The 19,336-nt window shown below is 43.3% G+C and overlaps 1 protein-coding gene across 4 annotated transcripts in view; it reads left to right on the forward strand.

Annotated features, from left to right (window-relative positions):
* The first annotated feature begins 11,138 nt into the window (after positions 1 to 11,138).
* Positions 11,139 to 19,336, forward strand: part of LOC147450099 (uncharacterized) — a 38,563-nt gene continuing 30,365 nt past the window's right edge. For 2 of the 4 annotated variants that reach the window (XR_015189096.1, XM_086519431.1), the window contains exons 1-2: positions 11,139 to 11,752; positions 12,482 to 12,815. Coding sequence is in view for 3 of the 4 variants with exons in the window: in XM_086519431.1 (XP_086375557.1) it covers positions 12,528 to 12,815 (288 nt within the window). In the remaining variant the exon portion in view is untranslated. The remainder of the gene's footprint in view (positions 11,753 to 12,481; positions 12,816 to 19,336) is intronic. The other 2 variants (XM_086519433.1, XM_086519432.1) reach the window with 2 other exon arrangements.

Consider the following 19,336-nt stretch of genomic DNA (forward strand, 5'->3'; position numbering starts at 1 on the left):
CTTCTTATAGTTCGACTCAATTTCGGCTCTGTAACCTCCAATTGAGCGAGGTCAATGGGTCGCGGGCTGCACCACATGACACTCTGGAGATGTTCACCCCAATTGTCTACTAGCTTTCGATGAGCATCACATGCCCCTAGATAGCTAAGCCATTCTGCAGTAGATCTTTCCTTGTTTATCCTAGCTCTCACATTTGCTCGATATCGTCGTCTCTTATATGACCATTGTTTCTTGTTAAGGTTTTGATTTTGGTAAATGTTTGAACTCAACTCGCCTGATAGGTCTTCGCTTGTATCTTCTTCACTCTCATATAAATTACCATAGATGGTCGTACTAGGCCTTGAGTGTTTAGTTTCTATACTTGGTTCACTCGATGTTTCCTCAGGTTCTGAATCCATTTCTCCCTGAGATTCCGTTTCTGATGTGTATTGGCCTGAAGCCTGCGAGGAATCATCAGTTTCACTCTCAGGTAGGTGTGCCTCTTTCTTATCATCGGATGTTACATGCGCTACATGTACCTAACATGTTTACTGGTGCAATGTGTGGTATCTCTTCCCCATCTGGTGTTACCCAGGTTGTTCCTCTAGCTCCCCATGTATCTATAGTTGCCGCTAGGTGTACCCAATCGACATTGTCTAACTCAGCCATTCCGGGTAGGATATCCATATAAGGAGAGTTCTCCCCAATATCCGTGTCTTCGTTACACGTGTAACAATACTGTAATGGAGCTGAGTGAATTGTTGTGTCTGATCGATTATCAATGATGAATTTATTTCCTAGAGGATGCGTTCGACCACTTAAAAGATCAACTCGAATGACAGAGTCTTGGAACTGTAAGTAGACGTGGTTTTTGGATCAGTCATGCACCATTTTTTCTTCCCTCATGAATGGACGCCCTAAGATCATCTCAGATGACATAGGATGCTTGGAAAAATCCATAACAATGAAAGTCTACCTTACCTTGTGTCCCAAGACCTTGATCCTGAAATCCTTTAGCATTCCAATAGGCGTAACAATAGATCCATTAGCCATTTTTACCACTACGCTTGTGGCTTCAAGGTGAGGTCTCCCCATAGACTCCCAACAACTCTTTGTCACCATGCTGACTCCCGCACCACCGTCAAGGACCCCCTTTACAGTTAATCCTTTAGTAGTGATTGATAGAGTAGCATTAGATTCATCACCTTCAAAGTATTGCCCCAACTTGTTAACAGGTATTTCTATAACAAGGTTCTCATCTAGGTTGGGTTGTGGATCTATGTGTTCCTCCTCTATTGGCATCTCCGCAGCTCCATCCATCTGTGAAAATTGTGGTAGCCCAAACTTTAGTTCTCCATTGAGGAAGGCTTGAAGAGCTGAGACTAGCTCAGGGTCTTTATATAGTTTGGACATGATGGTGGTTCTAACTTCTGAAGACATGAAATCCATCAATTTCGCAATGTTTAACGACACCTTTTGGACTTCATTCCCTTGACGTGGGGAAGATGGGATCTCCATTTCGTCTATAGGATCAGGTAGTCCCTCTGTAAACATTCTTTCCATCAAGAAGTGAGTACGCCCACTTTCCCATGACTTTAAGTCACTTTCTTCTTGGATGACACTAGGTATGTCCAAGGGTCTATGGACTTGGTGAGGTTGTTGTTGCGTAGGGAACACGGTGTCTGTAATTTGGATCTTCCTTGGTGCTGGTTCTAGATCCCTTTGGGTATCTTCTACCAAACTCCTTAATTGCTTGATTCGCTCAATCTCCTCTATAGGGTTTGGGTAAGTTCCTATCTTCTTTTTGGATCCTGGCCATTGTGGCTCATGAAGATCTTCCTTGTTGGTTTCTATGTTAGTGGTCGTTTTGGTCTCCATGGTTTCACCTGAATCAGAATCTTCTTCAGCGTCGTTCATATATACGGGGTCATCACCAGTCCCTATGTTGGTCTTTGAGCTGGGGTCTGACTTCGCTGCTTTTTGCGATCTCTTTCTTCATGTTTTCTTCTTTTTTTGAGATTGGGCAATTGATGCCGTGTCTCTTTCCTCAAGAATATAATTTTGTTTTTGGAGCATCGATCGTGTGAGTGTGTTTACTGGTACTATGTTTATAGTTGGTGGTGTCCCATCAACAATCTCTATTAAGTTCAATGGTGCGATTTTCGGTGTGTTTGGATTGTTAGGACACTGTGCGATTAAATGATCTATGCCACAACGATTACAAGTGAGTATTGGCATTGCCAATGCACTCCCTTGACTTGTTTGCATTAGTGAAACATTCTTTTGCATTCTAATGGGGCACTCAGCTACTCGATGTGGTCCACCACATTCGTAGCACTGAAGAGGTGGTCTCTTAGCAGTGTAGTTGATATTTTGGCCTCTTGCCGCAAGAGCAGCTACTTGATATACAGGTTTTACTTGTCCCCAATGGTCTTCCATATAGTACATGGGACACTCCTCAAGCATGTCGACTCCATAGGTGATACTAGAGTCTATGTCCTCTTCGCAATCTACATAAGTACTAGATGACTCGCAACCTATTTGGTTCATAGGTGTAACTCTTGGATGAGGGGGTTGCGGTCCTAGCACTGGAGGTGGCAACGGTGTGGTTTGGACCACATTCTGGGTTCTAGGGACCATGTGCTGTACTGGCAACTGTTGCTCCATGGGTGGGGTAGGCATCAATGCAGGAACTCGAGGTGAGTCTGCCCAAGCTATAGGCGGTCTATTTTCCATGATGTGTTTAAGCATTAGGCAATCCTTTGCTTGATGGCCATACCTACCACACGCGTTACAAGTCCCGTTAAACTTTACTCTGAAAGTAGGGCATTCACTCGTAGTATGTGGGCCCAAGCAAATTGAGCACCATTGTTGCTCCCTTCTTGGATACATATGAGTGTTTTGTGGAGCACGATTACCCCTAAGGCTTTCTTGGATGGCCTTGGTGAGATCTGTCAAAGTCATCTCAGATATCGTTTACTCTTTCACGATTGGCTTTATCTTCATTGGCTCATGCCCTGACGCTTGCGAGCTACTAGACTTCGGCTCGGCAGACACTCTTTCTCCTGCAATCATTAAATTATCCTCCAATTGGATTGCATTCATGGTGACTGCTTCCCAAGTAGTGATACCTCTAATGACTGGGCCATTATAGATACTTTCATGTCGTAGTCCCCTAATGAATCTATCGAGCAATTGGTTGTTGTTGAATCGCTCGTTTGGATTGCATCGAGAATTCAAATTCTTTAGGCGACTAATGAAGTCTCTCACGGATTCACCTTCTTCTCGTTAGGCTTTCTGGAGCTGAGAGGCTACACCCCAAAGTACTCCCTTTCGTATGTGCTCTTTCAAGAACAATCTCCTAAGAGTAGAGTAGATCGTTTTCTCTTCTACTCTTAAGGTTCTATACCAATCTCCAGCCTTTCCGCTTAGGGTCAAACTCAAAGCCTTACACTTATGTAGCTCATTGTGCTCTTCCAAGGAATCACACACATGTTCAAAGACTTCCATATGCTTTCTAGCATCTCCGTCTCCATTGAATTTCTGTGTGAGCTTAGCTACTTGAACTGCCTTGCTCCTAGGCTCTCTATCAGGTGCACTTCGCATGTTTTCCGCAATAGAGCGACCCATAGTTTGAGCAAATGCTGCCAAATCTCCTATTTGAGTAGGTGTAATGGGTGTATGTGCTCCTGGAACCACATGTGAGATGGGAGTTGGCCTTGGCCTTGGCATATGCGCGGCTCTTGGGTCCCATATTTCGTATGGTGGTGTACCAGACGGTGGTCCAAAGTTTACAGGCGTGGCCCTACGCATAGGGGGTGCCTGATATGGCATGTTATTATTAAATGGCATGGCTCCACTTGTATAAGAGCTTGGATAATTCCATTGTGGATTGTAAGCTCTTGGAATAATCGGAGGTGTAGGAGCTACATGAGGCTGAGGTACGACAGGTGCACATGATTGATACATACATGTAGGTATAGTTGGGGGCACTGTGCTACTAGGCATCGGCGCAGTATTAACAAATGAACTCCATGGTGTACTTCTTGTCATGCTCACCACTGGGATATGCATGGTAGCCGTAGTGTCATTAAGAGAAAGATGAGCTAGATCTGGGAAGGTAAAGCTGCCACTTATGGGCTCAGATTGTACTGAGGCTCCTAGCGAAACAACATATGGAGGATCAATGGGGCTCACTGAGGGAGTCTCCATTTGTGATAGGGTTGGTTGGTTGGCCTTTCCCGTATCCAAGAATCTCATTAGGCCTGTTGAAGGCATGTTGATCCCTGTGTTCTGTCTTTCTAACTCGACAATCCTATGGAGGACATCACAGACTCTCTGTTGTTGCTCATCTATGCTAGTAGCACCCGATGTGGATTGTAGAACATCTAACCAACCCACATGATAGGTGTGTCCTGTGTACCGATCAGTTAAAGCTTCTGCTTGTATGTCATACTCCCAATTTTCGTTTAGGAATATCCCATCTAGGCATGGCGTGCTGGAGGTTTCCCTCGAAGTGGAAGCATTATTGCTCCCCATCGCTTCCCCCTCTGTGACTGCTACCTTGGGAGCACTCGGTTGCTCGGCTGGCATGATTGTTGTCATAGGAGCCTTTGCTTTCAGGGCTCGACTTTGTTCTAGCCTTCGTAGGTTCTCAATTTCCCTCTCCCTTGTTGCTTGCATATAGCGTTCGATCTCTTGTACTTCGGCAAGACTCCTACCATCGGGTAGTAAAACCTCAGAGGGAGATAGTTCTAAAGGATTAGGAGGTGCAGTGGATGGAACATTCACATGCACACTCTCAAGAAGCATAGGGTCTATTTTAGGCATGAATGACGAATTTACTTCCCCACTCCCTTCATTTATTTCATTAACCGCATGTTCGGAGCGAGTAGCTCTACTAAGGGTCTCTTTTAAGCGGCTAAACACACTGGACCCGGGCCGTGGGCCCATGGCATGCATGTCTTGACTTGAACTATCAGGGTTTGGTGTAGGATACCCCTCTATGACTTCGTAGTCAGAGGAAGAATCACTAGACGCGATATGAGGATCTTGGGTCGCGCTACCTTGAGTCCCGGCCGAAGGTCCAAAACCTAGGGTGGAGGAATAATGGGTGCCCGCGTAAATGGAGGCACTACCAATATGTTCGTGCTCTAACACTCGTCCAGAGCGTAGGTTCATATGACTTTGATCCCCTAGAAGATGTCAGTGAGTGCCCGTGAAGGCTGCTCACCTAGTATTTTTGGGTGTTTTGCAACCCAAGTCTTTTCTTATTTTTTTTATTTTTTAAATTTTTTGGTCCTTTTTTTTCTGACCCAGCTATAGAATAGAATGTATGATAGCTCAAAACGAGCGTCTCGGTCAGAGAGACATGCCGTGCTTTACAACCCTCCGTTTGGTCACCTTATGCCCTCGGAATCCCTAAAACCGTCAATTTCTAGTAGGGAACCAGGCTCAAATTAGAAGTCTAAGGGTGCAAGTGGGAAGAGAAGGGAGGAGAGTGGAGGACTTGCCCCACATGCTCTCATTCCCTCTTGAGGGGGTAGGGTATATATATAAGAGTGAGTCTAGTATATATCAAAAGACTGAGGACTGAGGCCTGGGCCTGGGCCTGGGGAAATGATCCCAATCAAAATTTTAGTGTAGCCCCCCAGTCACTCACGCTTAAATATTTTCAGATTTTTTACAATTTTTTAATTTTTTAATTTTTATTTTTAAGGCGACGACCACGCACGGTTTAGGTGACCCTTTCTTGGCCACACACACTGTCAACACCTACCTAACCTCTCTGTCAACAGCTCACAGCTCACTACCTTATCTACTTACTAACAATGTTGCTAACCACTAGCTAATCTGTTAACCACTCTGCTAACTGCTTACTAATAGTGAGCTAACTGTCCACCTACTTCCTCTCTCACTACCTTATTGTGCAAAGACTGTGTGCAGGCAAACCTTAACAGAAAACTGTGTACAGACTGTGTGCAAACAGAAATTGCTAACTGTCTACCTACTTACTCATTCACTGCGAACAAGCTAACGACTACAAATTGTGCAAAGATTGTGTGCAAACAGAAAACACAAGATTATGCAGAAATCATAGAACTTGCAGACAATACAGAAATTAACAACTTGCAGAAAAATAACTCATTCCTCTTCCTCTTCCTCTTCTTTCCTACTACAAACAACTCATAGAAGAAGCACAAAGTGCCTCTTGGGCTTAGTGCACGGCGATTCCCCGGCAGCGGCGCCAAAAATGTGCACTCCTTGCCGCACTGTCGAAGCAAGGGACTTGCCTAACACTATGTGCGAGCCACAGACGGCTCCAAGCACACAACTAGCTTAACTAGTAAGCTCAAAAGAGAGCAATGGTGTGTCACTCACCGCTCTATGCTCCTGCCGTGGAGGATTCCTCACCGCGAAGAAGAAGGAGACGCCGCTACGTCGCGCTAAACCGCTTCACCGCCGTCGTGCCGCCGCAATGCTCGATCACACACACACACTCTCTCTCTCAAGTACACACACACACACACACATTAGTACACAAGGAGATGGAGAAGGAGATGGAGCAAGAGCACTCTTCTTGCATTGCACAAATGAGAGAATGAGTGAATTTTAGGTTTAGTTGGCTTTTATATGAGCTCACCCCATTCACACTTGGGCACCCATGCTTAGCCAACTAATCCCTTGAATGTCCCAGTTAGAGTGCACCTCTCATCGGCGATCACTCTTACCCTTTTCCTATTGGACCGACAAGCCCGGTACCTGACTCTACCAAATAAATAATACAATGTCCACCGTAGGTTACAACGTCCGTCTCGTAGGTGATAGGGTGTCCGTGAGCCGTGAGGGTTAACATGTACCATTGCCTCCATATGTGAAACTTAGTGTAGCGGACAACCCTACATCTGATGATGAAAAGGCTGAAATGGCCAAGATTCTATATGCTTCAGCTTTTGATAGTTTGATGTATGCTATGGTGGCTACACGTCTTGACATTGCATTTGTAGTGGGAATGGTTAGCAGATACATGGCAAGTCCTGGCAGAAAGCATTGGGAAGCAGTGAAGGGTATTATGAGGTACCTCAAGGGCACAAAGGATTTGTGCATCTACTTTGGCAAGCAGAAGGCATCTGTGGCGGGATTTACGGATGCAGACTATGTTGGTAATGCAGACTACAGGAAGTCTACTTCAGGGTATGTTTTCACGTTCATAGGGGGAGAAGTCTCTTCGATATCTAGGCTACAAAAGTGTGTTGCATTGTCTACAACAGAGGCAGAGTATGTTGCTGCTACAGAGGCATGCAAGGAGGCTTTATGGATTTCATGCTTGGTGGGAGAGCTTGCCATTTCAAACATTCTAATTCTCTCTCCATTGTGACAATCAGAGTGCTATCATGCTAGCTCAAAATCTTGTCTTTCATGCAAAGACAAAGCACATACAGGCGAAGTATCACTTTATCTGGGATGTACTTGACAACAAGAGCATTGATCTTGTCAAGGTACATACGCATCATAATCCTGTAGACCTTCTCACGAAGGGTCTTCCAGCTGCGAGGTTTGCTCATTGCCGACAGATGATGGGCTTAGATAGATATAGGTGTTTTTAGCTTTTACATAGCTGATTCTTTTCTCCACTTCAGGCACATTGCCTTTAGGTGGGAGGTTGTTGGGATAAAGAGTCACGTGCCCATCCGCACTTGGGCGGTTGTATATATTGCACCCTTATGGGTGGTTGTATAATCCTACACTATATCTATTAGAAAAAACCTAAAGAGGTACAACTTTATTTGTACCCATAAAACATCGTGTCGAAGCTATCCTCTCCATCTCTAACTTATGCTCATCTTCTGTGCATGCATTCCATCACTTTACTGCTACGTCTGATTCAGTACAATCATTCTGCTGTGTTTGAATTTTGCAGACTGCTAAGTCTGAATTTGCAGATTGAACAGCCCGATGATTACTCTTTGCTGCATGTGGGAAGGCTCCCTTAGATGGAGTGGATTCAATAGCTAGAGTGGGAATGGTTCCCACGAGGTTGAAGCAAGGGTAATCCCACTAATAAAGCCATCAATTAATCACTTGAAATTGATGTGGATGAGATCATTTGATGATTAATCAATGGGTTATATTAGCAAATAAAAATCATGCAATTTGCCCTTTAGTAGCTAGTGGGCTTAGTTCCTAATCAATCAAAAGATTAGGTTTCTATGAAGATTAGTGGCTCGACAAAAATCAATCCCAAGAACATAATCAAGCATAGAATCTTCTCAATTGATCAATAGGAGTTCCAAATTAATAGGCTCAAATAAATTAGCAAAGCAACAATTCTATATGGCTCTGATACCAAATGTTAGTTCTATGGTGGCTCAAATACTGATCAAATGAAATTCACACTAGAAGTGTGCACAATAGTAGGCTAGTTAAGTAGAAGTGACAAAGTGTAGCACACGTGTGTAGTGCAATGTATTTGGCTCCAAGAGGCACCCCAAATCAGTCCCTACAAATGATTGGACTAGAGAGGATAGACATCATGTTTTGGTGCATAGGCCAAAGCTCACATACTCAATAGATAGTAAAGGAGGCTCACCACAAGTGCTTAGGGCTACATAACTAAGCTCAAGAAAATCAAGATAGTATGTATTACAAAGATAAATGGGCAACAAAAATGCCACATTAAGAGAGAATTGGAAGCATGTGGTCAACAACAAGATAAGCCTATTCACAATCTAGCAATCCATGACAACATCAAGTTGTAAATAGTGCAAAGATCAACAGGGATTCCAAATAAGGATGGGATTTACTTTTTATGGTCAACAGGTGATGCAAAACCAAAAAGAAGTACAAATGGATCAAAGTTCCATGAGAATGCAAGTGCCATGAGCTTTTATAGGTGCTAGGGGCATACGGGAGTGTTCATGGGCAGGACATGCAAGTTTCCATGAATTGAGATATGTCACCAACTAGGTATCCAAAAAATGATTTGACCCACTTCATCTATGACAGTTTATGAGCCTAATCACCCGATTTTATTGAAGTTGGATGATCATAGTTCAATCAAAAAGAGGCTCAAGAACAAGAAGTTTATTGAACACATGCAAGTGTAAAGTGGAATTGTGAGTATGCTCTATATTGTGGAATGTTACGAGTTATGATTGTAACTCCATAACAATATTCAACGTATTGATTAGGGCTAAAGAGTCACCCATCACACTCTAGCTTAGTGTCACTATATAGATCATGAATTACTTTAACCTTGCCTTGTTTGGCTTCTTTTGCAATTGCAGCAGTTGGGGTTTGGAGTTGAGGGGAGATCGAGGAGATATATTTTTTGGCTCTTCAATATCTTTCTCTTCTTTACATGATCAAAATAGCTTCCATTCCCATCATACTCATCATCTTTTGTGCGCGGTCTTCTCTTCTTTTTACTGTCTTGTTTGCTTCATCTTCAATTGTGGCTTGGTCTTTCGACACTTCTTTGGTCCATGGAACCTCTCTTCTTGTTGTTTCTTCTCGAGTTCTTGGTGGCTTTCTTTGTTTCTTCACTTCTCACTCTTTGACTACTTTATGCATCCTTTTGAGTGCCGCTTGATGAGCTTCTTCTCGAGCCAATCTTTCCCTTTTATCCCATGCCTTCTTTGGCATCTTCTCATGCCAATTGTTCACTCTTTTTTAGTGCCTTCCTCACGACCAAATCTTCTTATCTTTTGTTGTCTTCTTCTTCTTTGGCTTTCCACATTGACTCCTCCATGGCCTTTTGTTCATGTTCTTCTTCTTTTTGGTCTTCCTCCTTCTTTTTGTGCAGTTCGAGCTTCTCGTTGAACCTCTCTCTAAAAAATGACCCTTCTTTTTGGTCCTAGTCTCCTTCTTGTCATCTTCTAGAGGGACTTGGTGAGCTCTTGCCCCCATCGCTTGCCTTCTATTCCGTCTTCGCATCTCTCTTTTCACACTCTATCAGCTTGGTCTCATTCTCTCAACATTGTATGCACTTGGCCTTATTGCTGTTGGTAATTTGTTGATGACGTTGAGCCCTTGATATAGGCAAGGAGATTCAAAGATAACATAATTCTTGGATATAGCACACTGAACCTCTTTATTTTGCTATCACCTTTTTATCTTGTTCTTCGCAACACTCTTCATCATCTTTATAAATATCTTGGACATATTCAAATCCATAGCTCGATCATTGAGGTGGTTCAAAAGAATATACATTAGCATATTGTCACTCTAGCACGTTGAATCTATGGGCACTTGTCAATTTAAAATTCTAGGTGTGTAGTTGCAATGCCAACATAATTTGTGGATAGCATATCTTATTTGCTATGTGAATCATAGCTTTCAAATGTTTGCATACTCTCTATCAAGGAGTGAGATATCTTGGGGAGTGTTTTATTTACTTGAGCCAAATGTAGCACCTGGCATACCATCTCCTTGGTGACGTGAGTCTAGCAAGGTTGGCCTCTAAAGTTAGCTGTGACAATGGCGATGTTATCCTCTTGTACATTTGTAGTAGTTCACTGGCTTCAAAAAATTGGGATCCCATGGAAGAAAAGTGAAGTGCAATCCAAAATGCTCCCAAAGCCTTGGTGCATTGGGGTCAACACAATATAATGGCCACATCTATTCTATTGGCACATAAGCTATAACTTCCTTGCTCTCTTTGTTCAGAAGAAATCCTTTGATGATTGTTGCATCGAGGCGATCAAGATCCTCCCCCCTCCCTCAAACTCTCAAACACACAGAGACACAAAGGATTATGAAAAAGTGCCTACATTGTTAAATTTTTTCTTAGTTTCTACTTGCACATATGTTACACACATGCAATTTAAGGATTTGGTCGATCAATCACTCAATCCTTTATAATAGTAAATAGACTTTTAAGTTGTTTAAGATTGCCTCCTCATCCTTCACTCATTTCAAAGGCTCCATATCAAGCACATAAGAATGGAACTCTTTGTGTCCGCTAGTGACAAATGAATGGCGCTTTCCTTGTTGGTGTGGTGTTCTTCCTCTTACCCCTCATCTAGGCCTAGGAGCTAACCTTGCGTGCTTCAAACATACAATTGGCTAGATGTTGTTACACGATACTTTTAGGAAATGCCTTATAATCCAACGTTCTGACTAATAATGACGAGGACAACAGTTGACACACATGTGCCATGCTTGTTCGAGCCAACAGTGTCTTAAAATTCTAATCTTTTTCTCTTCCAAGTTCGGTCTTTCGTCTTCTGCCATCCTCGGATTTCGAGATCAGCGAGTCGGCTTTTCTGTGGAGGCACCATCGGTCCATCGCTCGTTTCTCGCGTGTTATACACACAACGACGCAGATGAAGTGCGAGACATGAGTACAAGCTCCTGCTCTCCTGCTTCAAAAGCTTGAGCGGCGCCCCCCAACTGTCTTTCGCCCTTCCTAGATAGAATTCTTCGCAATGCATGCTGGGGGAGCTCTGTCCTCACAAAGCTGTGCAGGCAAACTAGCTGTGCATTTCACGCTGCACAGGTCTTTCTACTTTGTTAGATGACCTCAATGGATTCATGTCACTTATCTGTTACCACTCACTCTAAGGAAACATTAGCTGAGGAGACGAGAAATGGAGCACTTTATTTGGAATCGAACGTGGCTCATACAGGAAGTTGAGATTATTTTTGTACGATGGCACCCTTTCGTCCTTTGGAGCTGGTAGTCACCCGCAGCACACATGACTTTCTGTCATTAGAGAGGTGCTGTTGAATCCATGCTACAAACGGTGATGCTGTGTAATATGAACTGCAGGTAAGTTCTACCCGCACTTGGTTTGCTCTCTTTATTGAACAACATTTGCTTTGTCTAGGTTTTCAGAGGTAGTGCAAGAAAACTGGCTGGCTTTGCTGTTTTATTCGTTGATTAACAATCGGTCTTTGCCTTGAGAATATTTGGCACAGCTCTTATTTTGCAAGCATACAAGAAATTTGCAATCTGAGGAGAAAATCTTGACATAGATACACCCTCAGCTTGACATACTGATATGCTTTGTAATAGCTTGATTATAGCTGTCCTGGACAGTATTTTACTTGCATGGGATCCAAGCACATGTATTTCATGAATGAAGTCGTTAAGAAGTATTGGTTTTTTGTTTTTGAAGTTTAATTGTTGAGCACTTGCCGCAGCCACAATTCCAGGGATTAGACCGCATCATTTTTGTGCATGGATTAATTTAAGAAGGAAATTGATATCATTGTCTTATGTGTTAATGGTTCTGCACATTAGGTGGGTCATGCTTACATGCAATTCACTTAGGACATGAATAAACCCCTAGTAACCGAGCGAAATTGCAATGAGAGGTTTTTAGGGACGATGAAACAAAAACGTTAGCGACTAGATGAATTCTAATTTTGTTGCAGGTTGTAAGTTACAGACTCAAGGGGACATTTATTGGTAAAGGTTTAGCAATCTAATTTTGGTTGTGTTCTGCATATGACAGAGAGGATAAGGCTTGACGTTGTTAACATCTGTGGGTTGTAGAGTGCAGAGTATGATTTGCTCAGGGCTTTGATTTTGCAAGGTCATTATGAGCCAAGTCCTTGGCATTGGAGAAGACGAGCAGGCTGTATCTCAGAAGCTTATTGAGGCTGCCTTAAATGGGGATGAGGCACTTGTGGATGAGATTCTGGGTAATGCTGTTGTCGATGTCAATTTTATGGGAACGATCAACCTTACGATCAAGCACACAAACTCTTTTCAACATGAGGAAGCCCCAGATGAGCTCAAAGTTGATCATGTCCAGTACAAGACAGATGTCACCCCTCTCTTTGCTGCCGCACATGCCGGCCATGTTGACATAGTGAAGAAAATTCTGGTATCTGCTCCCCCTCTTCTTCATTTATGCATCTTACATATTTTGAGAATGAACTGAGAAAAATGCTTTTTCATGGCATAGCTAGCTGTGGGGATGGTCGGAAAAGAGCTGAGTTAGTGCTTTTTGCTATGTATGTTCTCTGTCATGCTTTTTGCCATGTGAATTAGTATGCTTCTGCTTGCTTTTCCGCTTTTTTCAAGATGAACCGGTGATAATTGCAACTTTAAATGAATTTGTTACATTGCCACGGTTTGAGCAATATTGTGTTTCTCTACGTATATGGCATACACATGTCCCAAGGATAGATCATTATTGGTAGGAGTTAGGTCCCAAGGTCCTTGATTAAGGATAGACATAGGGGAAATGTCACATGCAATGGATATCAGATGTGATCAAGATCATTTATCTCATCAATATATAGAGAATTCTTATGTTTTTGTGCTGGTGGCATAAACTTTCAAAGCTCACATAAACATGCAAACTAGTAGGCTATTACCCTATTGGCTCAAGCCCTTCATTTTAGATGCTCTTGATTTGTGGTGTATATATCTATATATATATATATCTATATATATATATATATATATATATATATATATATATATATATATATATATATATATATATATATATATATATAGAGAGAGAGAGAGAGAGAGAGAGAGAGAGAGAGAGAGATGAAAATGAAATGAAATGTTATATTAACGTCTTCAGAAGGCCAGAATGACCTATGAGACCAAAGAGTTACAATGTGGTGGATATATATATATATATATATATATATAGAGAGAGAGAGAGAGAGAGAGAGAGAGAGAGAGAGAGAGAGAGAGATGAAAATGAAATGAAATGTTATATTAACGTCTTCAGAAGGCCAGAATGACCTATGAGACCAAAGAGTTACAATGACCTTTACAATGATATCCACCACTCAAGAAGGAGCTCGCCGAGGCACGCTCACGAAACACGCTTGAAGGAGAATTGCAACCTTCAGTAATAGGAGAGCTCAACACGATCAAAGAACAAGTGCGAGCCATCAAAGAGGGGGAAGAGCAACACAAAGAAATGACGACCTCTTGGGTGGATGTTATCACAGAGACTCAACAAAAGGCAGATGAGGCCGAGAAATTGATTGAGGTCGCCAAGAAGGGGAAAAGCAAGGAAACAACTACGTCCACACTCACCATAATTAACCTGACACTAGAAGAGGAGCAAAGAAGGCGTGTGCGCTCTCTACACGTGAGAATTTGCGGCCTTAAAGATAGATAATGTGTACGAAGAGGTAAAAGAACTCATGGCTTTGATGGGGATTCATGAGCCGATGCAGTCAAGAGCTTGGAGAGTGGGCAACAAGAAAAATGGGAGCAAGGGCGAAACCTCGAAAGAAAGAGCACTCATCCTTCGTTTTCCCTCTATGGAAGCGGAGAGAGAGAGAGAGAGAGAGAGAGAGAGAGAGAGAGAGAGAGAGAGAGAGAGAGAGAGAGAGAGAGAGAGAGACCCTAACCCTAAGCGTGCACGCAACCCTAACCCTAAGGCGAAAGCCCTAATCCACTGATGTCAGCCCCTACAGTTACCAACGCGTAGGTGGTGTCGTGCTTCCACCTGCCGCCGCCGTTCCTTGTGCTTCCACCTGCTTGCTGCCGTCACTCACCCGCGCTACCTTTGCCGCCCCATTTCACCTCTGCAGCCCCCCGTAGCGCGACGCTTTGCCACCTTCGTTGAGCTTCCTGCAGTCGGCCAAGCTCTCGCTACCCTTGCCAACACTTGCTTGCGCTACCCCTGCCATCCACACCTTGTGCCGCCCACAGCTCGTAGCCACCCACAGCTCACGCTGCCCCTGTCATCCATACACGCCATCCACATCCTCTCCCGCTGCCTTCTCTCGTGTTTCAGCCCGCAGACCTTTCTTGTTTGCGGTTGTTTAGCCATCTGTGTTTGTTGACCCTCTATATAGGCAGCAGACAACGTTGGTCACATTGCAAACATCACACTCATTCACACTCCCTCTCCTCTCCCTATTATTCTCTTTCGGGTGTAAGCGGTGAAGAGGAAAGGGTCAAGGTTTTTACCACAAGTATTATCTTCATCAGCTCTCTCTCAAGTATTATGGCACCTATGGTGATTTCTGAAGACCTACAACGCAAGATTGGTGATCGTATTGAAGTTCCCTCTAAGAGGGGCTATTGGCCCCTTGGTGGGGTGTTCCTATGCTCATATCAACATCCGAGAGTGCCTCTCGTGCACTCTAGCTGGTTCGGATGAAGGCAAAGTGGAGGAAATCGTCTTGCTTTGCAAAGGTACTTTCATTGCTATTTTTTCATCAAAGGAACTTGCCTCTAGGGTCATTAGTCACACTTCTCTCGGCTTCGGGGACAAGTCTTTCTGCATCCATGATAAGGGGATGTTTCATTGGCTGCTTTTGAGGACAAATGTCAGGTTTCAAAGATGTCAGGTTCCAAAGTATCCAATAAAAATAGCTTTTCCAGAGCTGCCAGCACAGTTTTGGTGTTGAGACAGATGGGTTCTATCTTTGGCATACCATTGATTCGCTCAGTGCAAGTCTAGACATCTGTGCTTACAGGTAGACCAAACTAGTGTCTTAGATGTTATGAGATGGGGCACTTGGTGAGGAATTGCCCTAGAGGGCGATAGCAGAGATAGATTGGTTGGAGGAGGCGACAACCCTCACAGCTACAACAGAGTTCTGCACAACAAGACTCTGCACAACAGGACTCTGACAGAGTCAGCAACAACAAAGTGCTCAACAACAACACAATGTAGAGCAGACATAGAGACAGAGACATGTAGGTAGACAAGAATAGGCAGAGCCTATTCTTGTGTACAGGAGGGTAGTGAGACAGAGGTTGGCAGAGGTAGAGCAGACTGTAGCCCCAGACAGACCTCCGGAGGAAAGGTCACCAAACGAGGATCGAGAGGAGGTACCATACTACCAGGACAGTTGGACAGAGGGATAGAGGAGGATCAACAATCGATGGCAATTCAAGAGCAGCCTGAATTGCCCCTGGATAGACTATTTCAGTAGGCTTTGGATCTCTTGAAGATGCAATCGCAGGTGCCTCTCACAATAAACTCTGCTGTGTAAGAGGATCTCTGTCCTTGGTCACTCTAGACATCAAAGTAAAGTTCACCTATAATAAAGTCCCATCCACCTCAGCAACACGAAGTCGGTGAGATCGTCGCGTAGTACCGGCTTCATGTCAATTTGGTGGAAAATTTGAAGTTGTTGAATCTTGCAAAGTCTCCAACAGCCACTTCGGTAACTTGTCTGCCTTGCTCCCGGGGGGGAGGGGGGAGCTATTGGTATATCTGGCTCTAACTCTGCATTATTACGAGAACCACTGTCATCTGCATCATCGGGAATGGGTGCTTTCTCCGTCGGAGTCTGAGGAACAGGGGTAGGAGAAGAGGTGAGGATTCTAGGTGCTAATCCTTAAATAAGTACTTAAACTCATGATTAAGACTTAAGAAACTTGAACTGTACTCGAGACAAGACTTAGTAGACTCTGTGTTTGATTGATTGAATGTGTGATACAAGGGCTCCTTATATAGGAGACGAATAGACACAAATGAAAAGACACGTCTCTTGGTGAAGAGACATGACTTTAGACATAAAGACACATCCTTTCGCCGAAGAGCTGCAACCATTGGGCGAAGAGTCGCACCTGTAGAGCGAAGGGGTGTGACCAGTTGTCGAAGGAGTGTGGCTTTTGGCGAAGAGACACGTCCTTTGGGTGAAGGGGTGTGACCATCCAAGCGCAGGGGTCCTCCTTGGCATGGCACTTCGCGTATCTGCAACTAGGAGTAGATGTATTGCTGTTAACATAGTCACAATCGTGACATTCCCTCCCATTTAAAATGAGAGCCCGTGTCAAAGAAATGACTTCTGATGTTGATAGAACTCTGGAAAAGCATTGAATCTTTGAAAATCTTCAATCTTTGAGTTATCGGAAACCTTTGTCTTGAACCTTTGCTTCTTGCGAAACCTTTTTGCTTTGACTGTTAAGTCCCATATCATTGCATTGTTCAAAGACTTTTTAGAGGAATCTGGCTTAATCAGGTTGACTGCTACAAGAAGTTGATCTTCAAAATCTTTCGTGTGATGTAAGCCTTCTGGTTCAAAATCTTCCATAACTGTGTAATATTTGGCAAAGAGGAAGTCTTCTCAAGACATTCTTCAGATGGGATAACTTCAACTGTAATAATCTCTGGAGAAGATTTTGGATTGAGACTGTAATCATCTTCCAATAATGAATCCCAAAATTCTTCAGAATCATCTTCTGGAACTGTAACTTCATGACTTGTAATTGGCATATCATCATCCAGTAAAGAATCAAAGAAACCATAGTCGTCTTCAGACTCGGAATTTGCAACTATATCTTTATCTTTGTCTTCATCACTTGATTCAGGAGAAATTAATGAATTCAAGAATTCATCAATAATAATATCTGCATCTGCATCGTGGATTATATTCTCTTCATAATCCATTGTATCATGCTGTTTGTGTTGCTAAGTGGACTATTTTCTTATTTTTAATGATTAATTTCTTTTTCTAGGATATTTTATTGTGTACACTAAGAACTGTTAAAAGATTGTAGCTACAGGAACTGCCATCAAGAACGGACAACTCTGATGTGTCATTTGATGGGTGACGGTAAACATCGCGAAGGAGTTTCCGTAAGTTCGGTGGAAAGGGCCGGGTTATGAGTGCGCCTGATGCATCACATGATGGGTGACGGGTGCATCAGTAAGGGGGCATCCCGTAGGCTAAGGAGGAAATCCGAACTGAGTAAGAAAATACGCGTAAGAACGCAAGCACAAGAATAAAGATGGGTTCAATGAAGCGTTTTACGAAAAGCAGAAACAATCGCGGGAAGGTAGACGCTTTCCCGCGAGGAATCTATGTTTGCATTGCATTCGTGCATGTGGTTGCATCCAGGGATGCCTGGGAAGTGTTGTTAAATGCATTGGTTTTAACTTATAAGGTTTTATTGAGTTTTTGGGCAGGTTCAGACCAATTTTAAAATATGCCGGCTGTCCACTTAATAAGTGGGCAGCCACTTAGAAGATAAAGCAACAAAACCAGCCAGCGAATTCTCTCTCCCTATTTCGGGTACAACAACGGAAAAAAAAAAAAAAAAACCCGGCCGCGATCTCTACGCGAGCAGTTATTCGTGCCGTGGCCAGGGAGCTATAAAAGCACCACATGCCCTCACTCACGGGAGGTACCAACATCAGCAAGAGAAGACTCTACCGCAAGATCGCGAGATTACGAAGCACGGAAGTCGCTTTTCCCACGCAAGAGCGAGAGGTATCTATTGTGGATTCGCCATACGAATTGTTGTCGCGTGTTTGTGTGGTTTGTTTTGTAGGAATCTCCCGTCTTACGGGAAGGCCCTTCACGGGAAGTACGGCTTCACGCCTAAGCCCCTTACGGGAAAGTACGGCTTCGCGCCTAAGTCCCTTACGGGAAGGAACGGCCTTGTGCCCAAGCCCTTTACGGGAGAGCACGACCTTCGGGTCTAAGATTACAGAACGGAGGGGTTTCCTCGGGTTCTCGTGCTTGTATAAGAATTCTCCTTGAATAAAAGAATACTCTTAAGGGGGGGGGGGGGACCAGCCCATCTTCTGGTCCCCAATACTGTGTTGATCTTCTCCCTTCTCATGTTTTCAAAGAATTATAATTTTCAGATTTTCTAAGTGCTCGTGTACGCTCCCGTTTTGTGACAGTTTGACTTGTACACGTGAGGCTTGAATCACTCTTTCCGCATGAGAAAGCCTGTGTAAAGTCAATTCACGTCCATCTTTGAACAAATTGATAGTATGTCCTCGAAAGCTAATTGCTGGATCATGCGGAAATAACCAATGTTGACCAAGAATCATGTCGTAATAAGATAAAGGCATGACTTCGAAATCCAATTGATCTGCATAAGTTTGAATCTCGAACTGTAACTGCCGAATTGTCTGATCACAAGTCAAAATTGATCCATCTGCTAATTCCACATCATATAAGTGAGATGTCTTCTGAGTTGGTAAGCCAAGCTGTTGAACTATCTGAGTGTTGACGAAATTATTCGAGCATCCGCTGTCAACCAAAATATTGATGGAGCGACCATTGAGTGTTCCAAGAAGGCTTAAAACTTGCTTTGAGAGAGGCTCCAAAACTGAAGAATTGCACTAAGCATGCTTCATAAGAATACTCGTATCCTCTTAGACACGAATCGTATTGACCACAGATTTTCCTTCATCCTTAGCAGAATCTGGTTGTTCAAACTTCGATGATGTTTCCGCATTGGAATTTCTTTTCGAATTAGACGGATTTGGTCTCTTTGGACATTGATACCATCTACGGTCACCACTGCAAATTGTACATAATCCTTCCTTCTTTGAAGTCGAAGATCCATCTGATGAAGAGCCTTGCTGAGTATGGGAATGTTGATCTTGAGAAAAATCACGTTCTTTACCTCGATCAAGTGGAGGAACATGTGAAGAAGATGTGCTTTCAG

Source organism: Adiantum capillus-veneris, chromosome 9, assembly GCF_014529385.1.
Source record: "Adiantum capillus-veneris isolate H3 chromosome 9, ASM1452938v2, whole genome shotgun sequence".
Lineage (NCBI taxonomy): Eukaryota > Viridiplantae > Streptophyta > Polypodiopsida > Polypodiales > Pteridaceae > Adiantum > Adiantum capillus-veneris.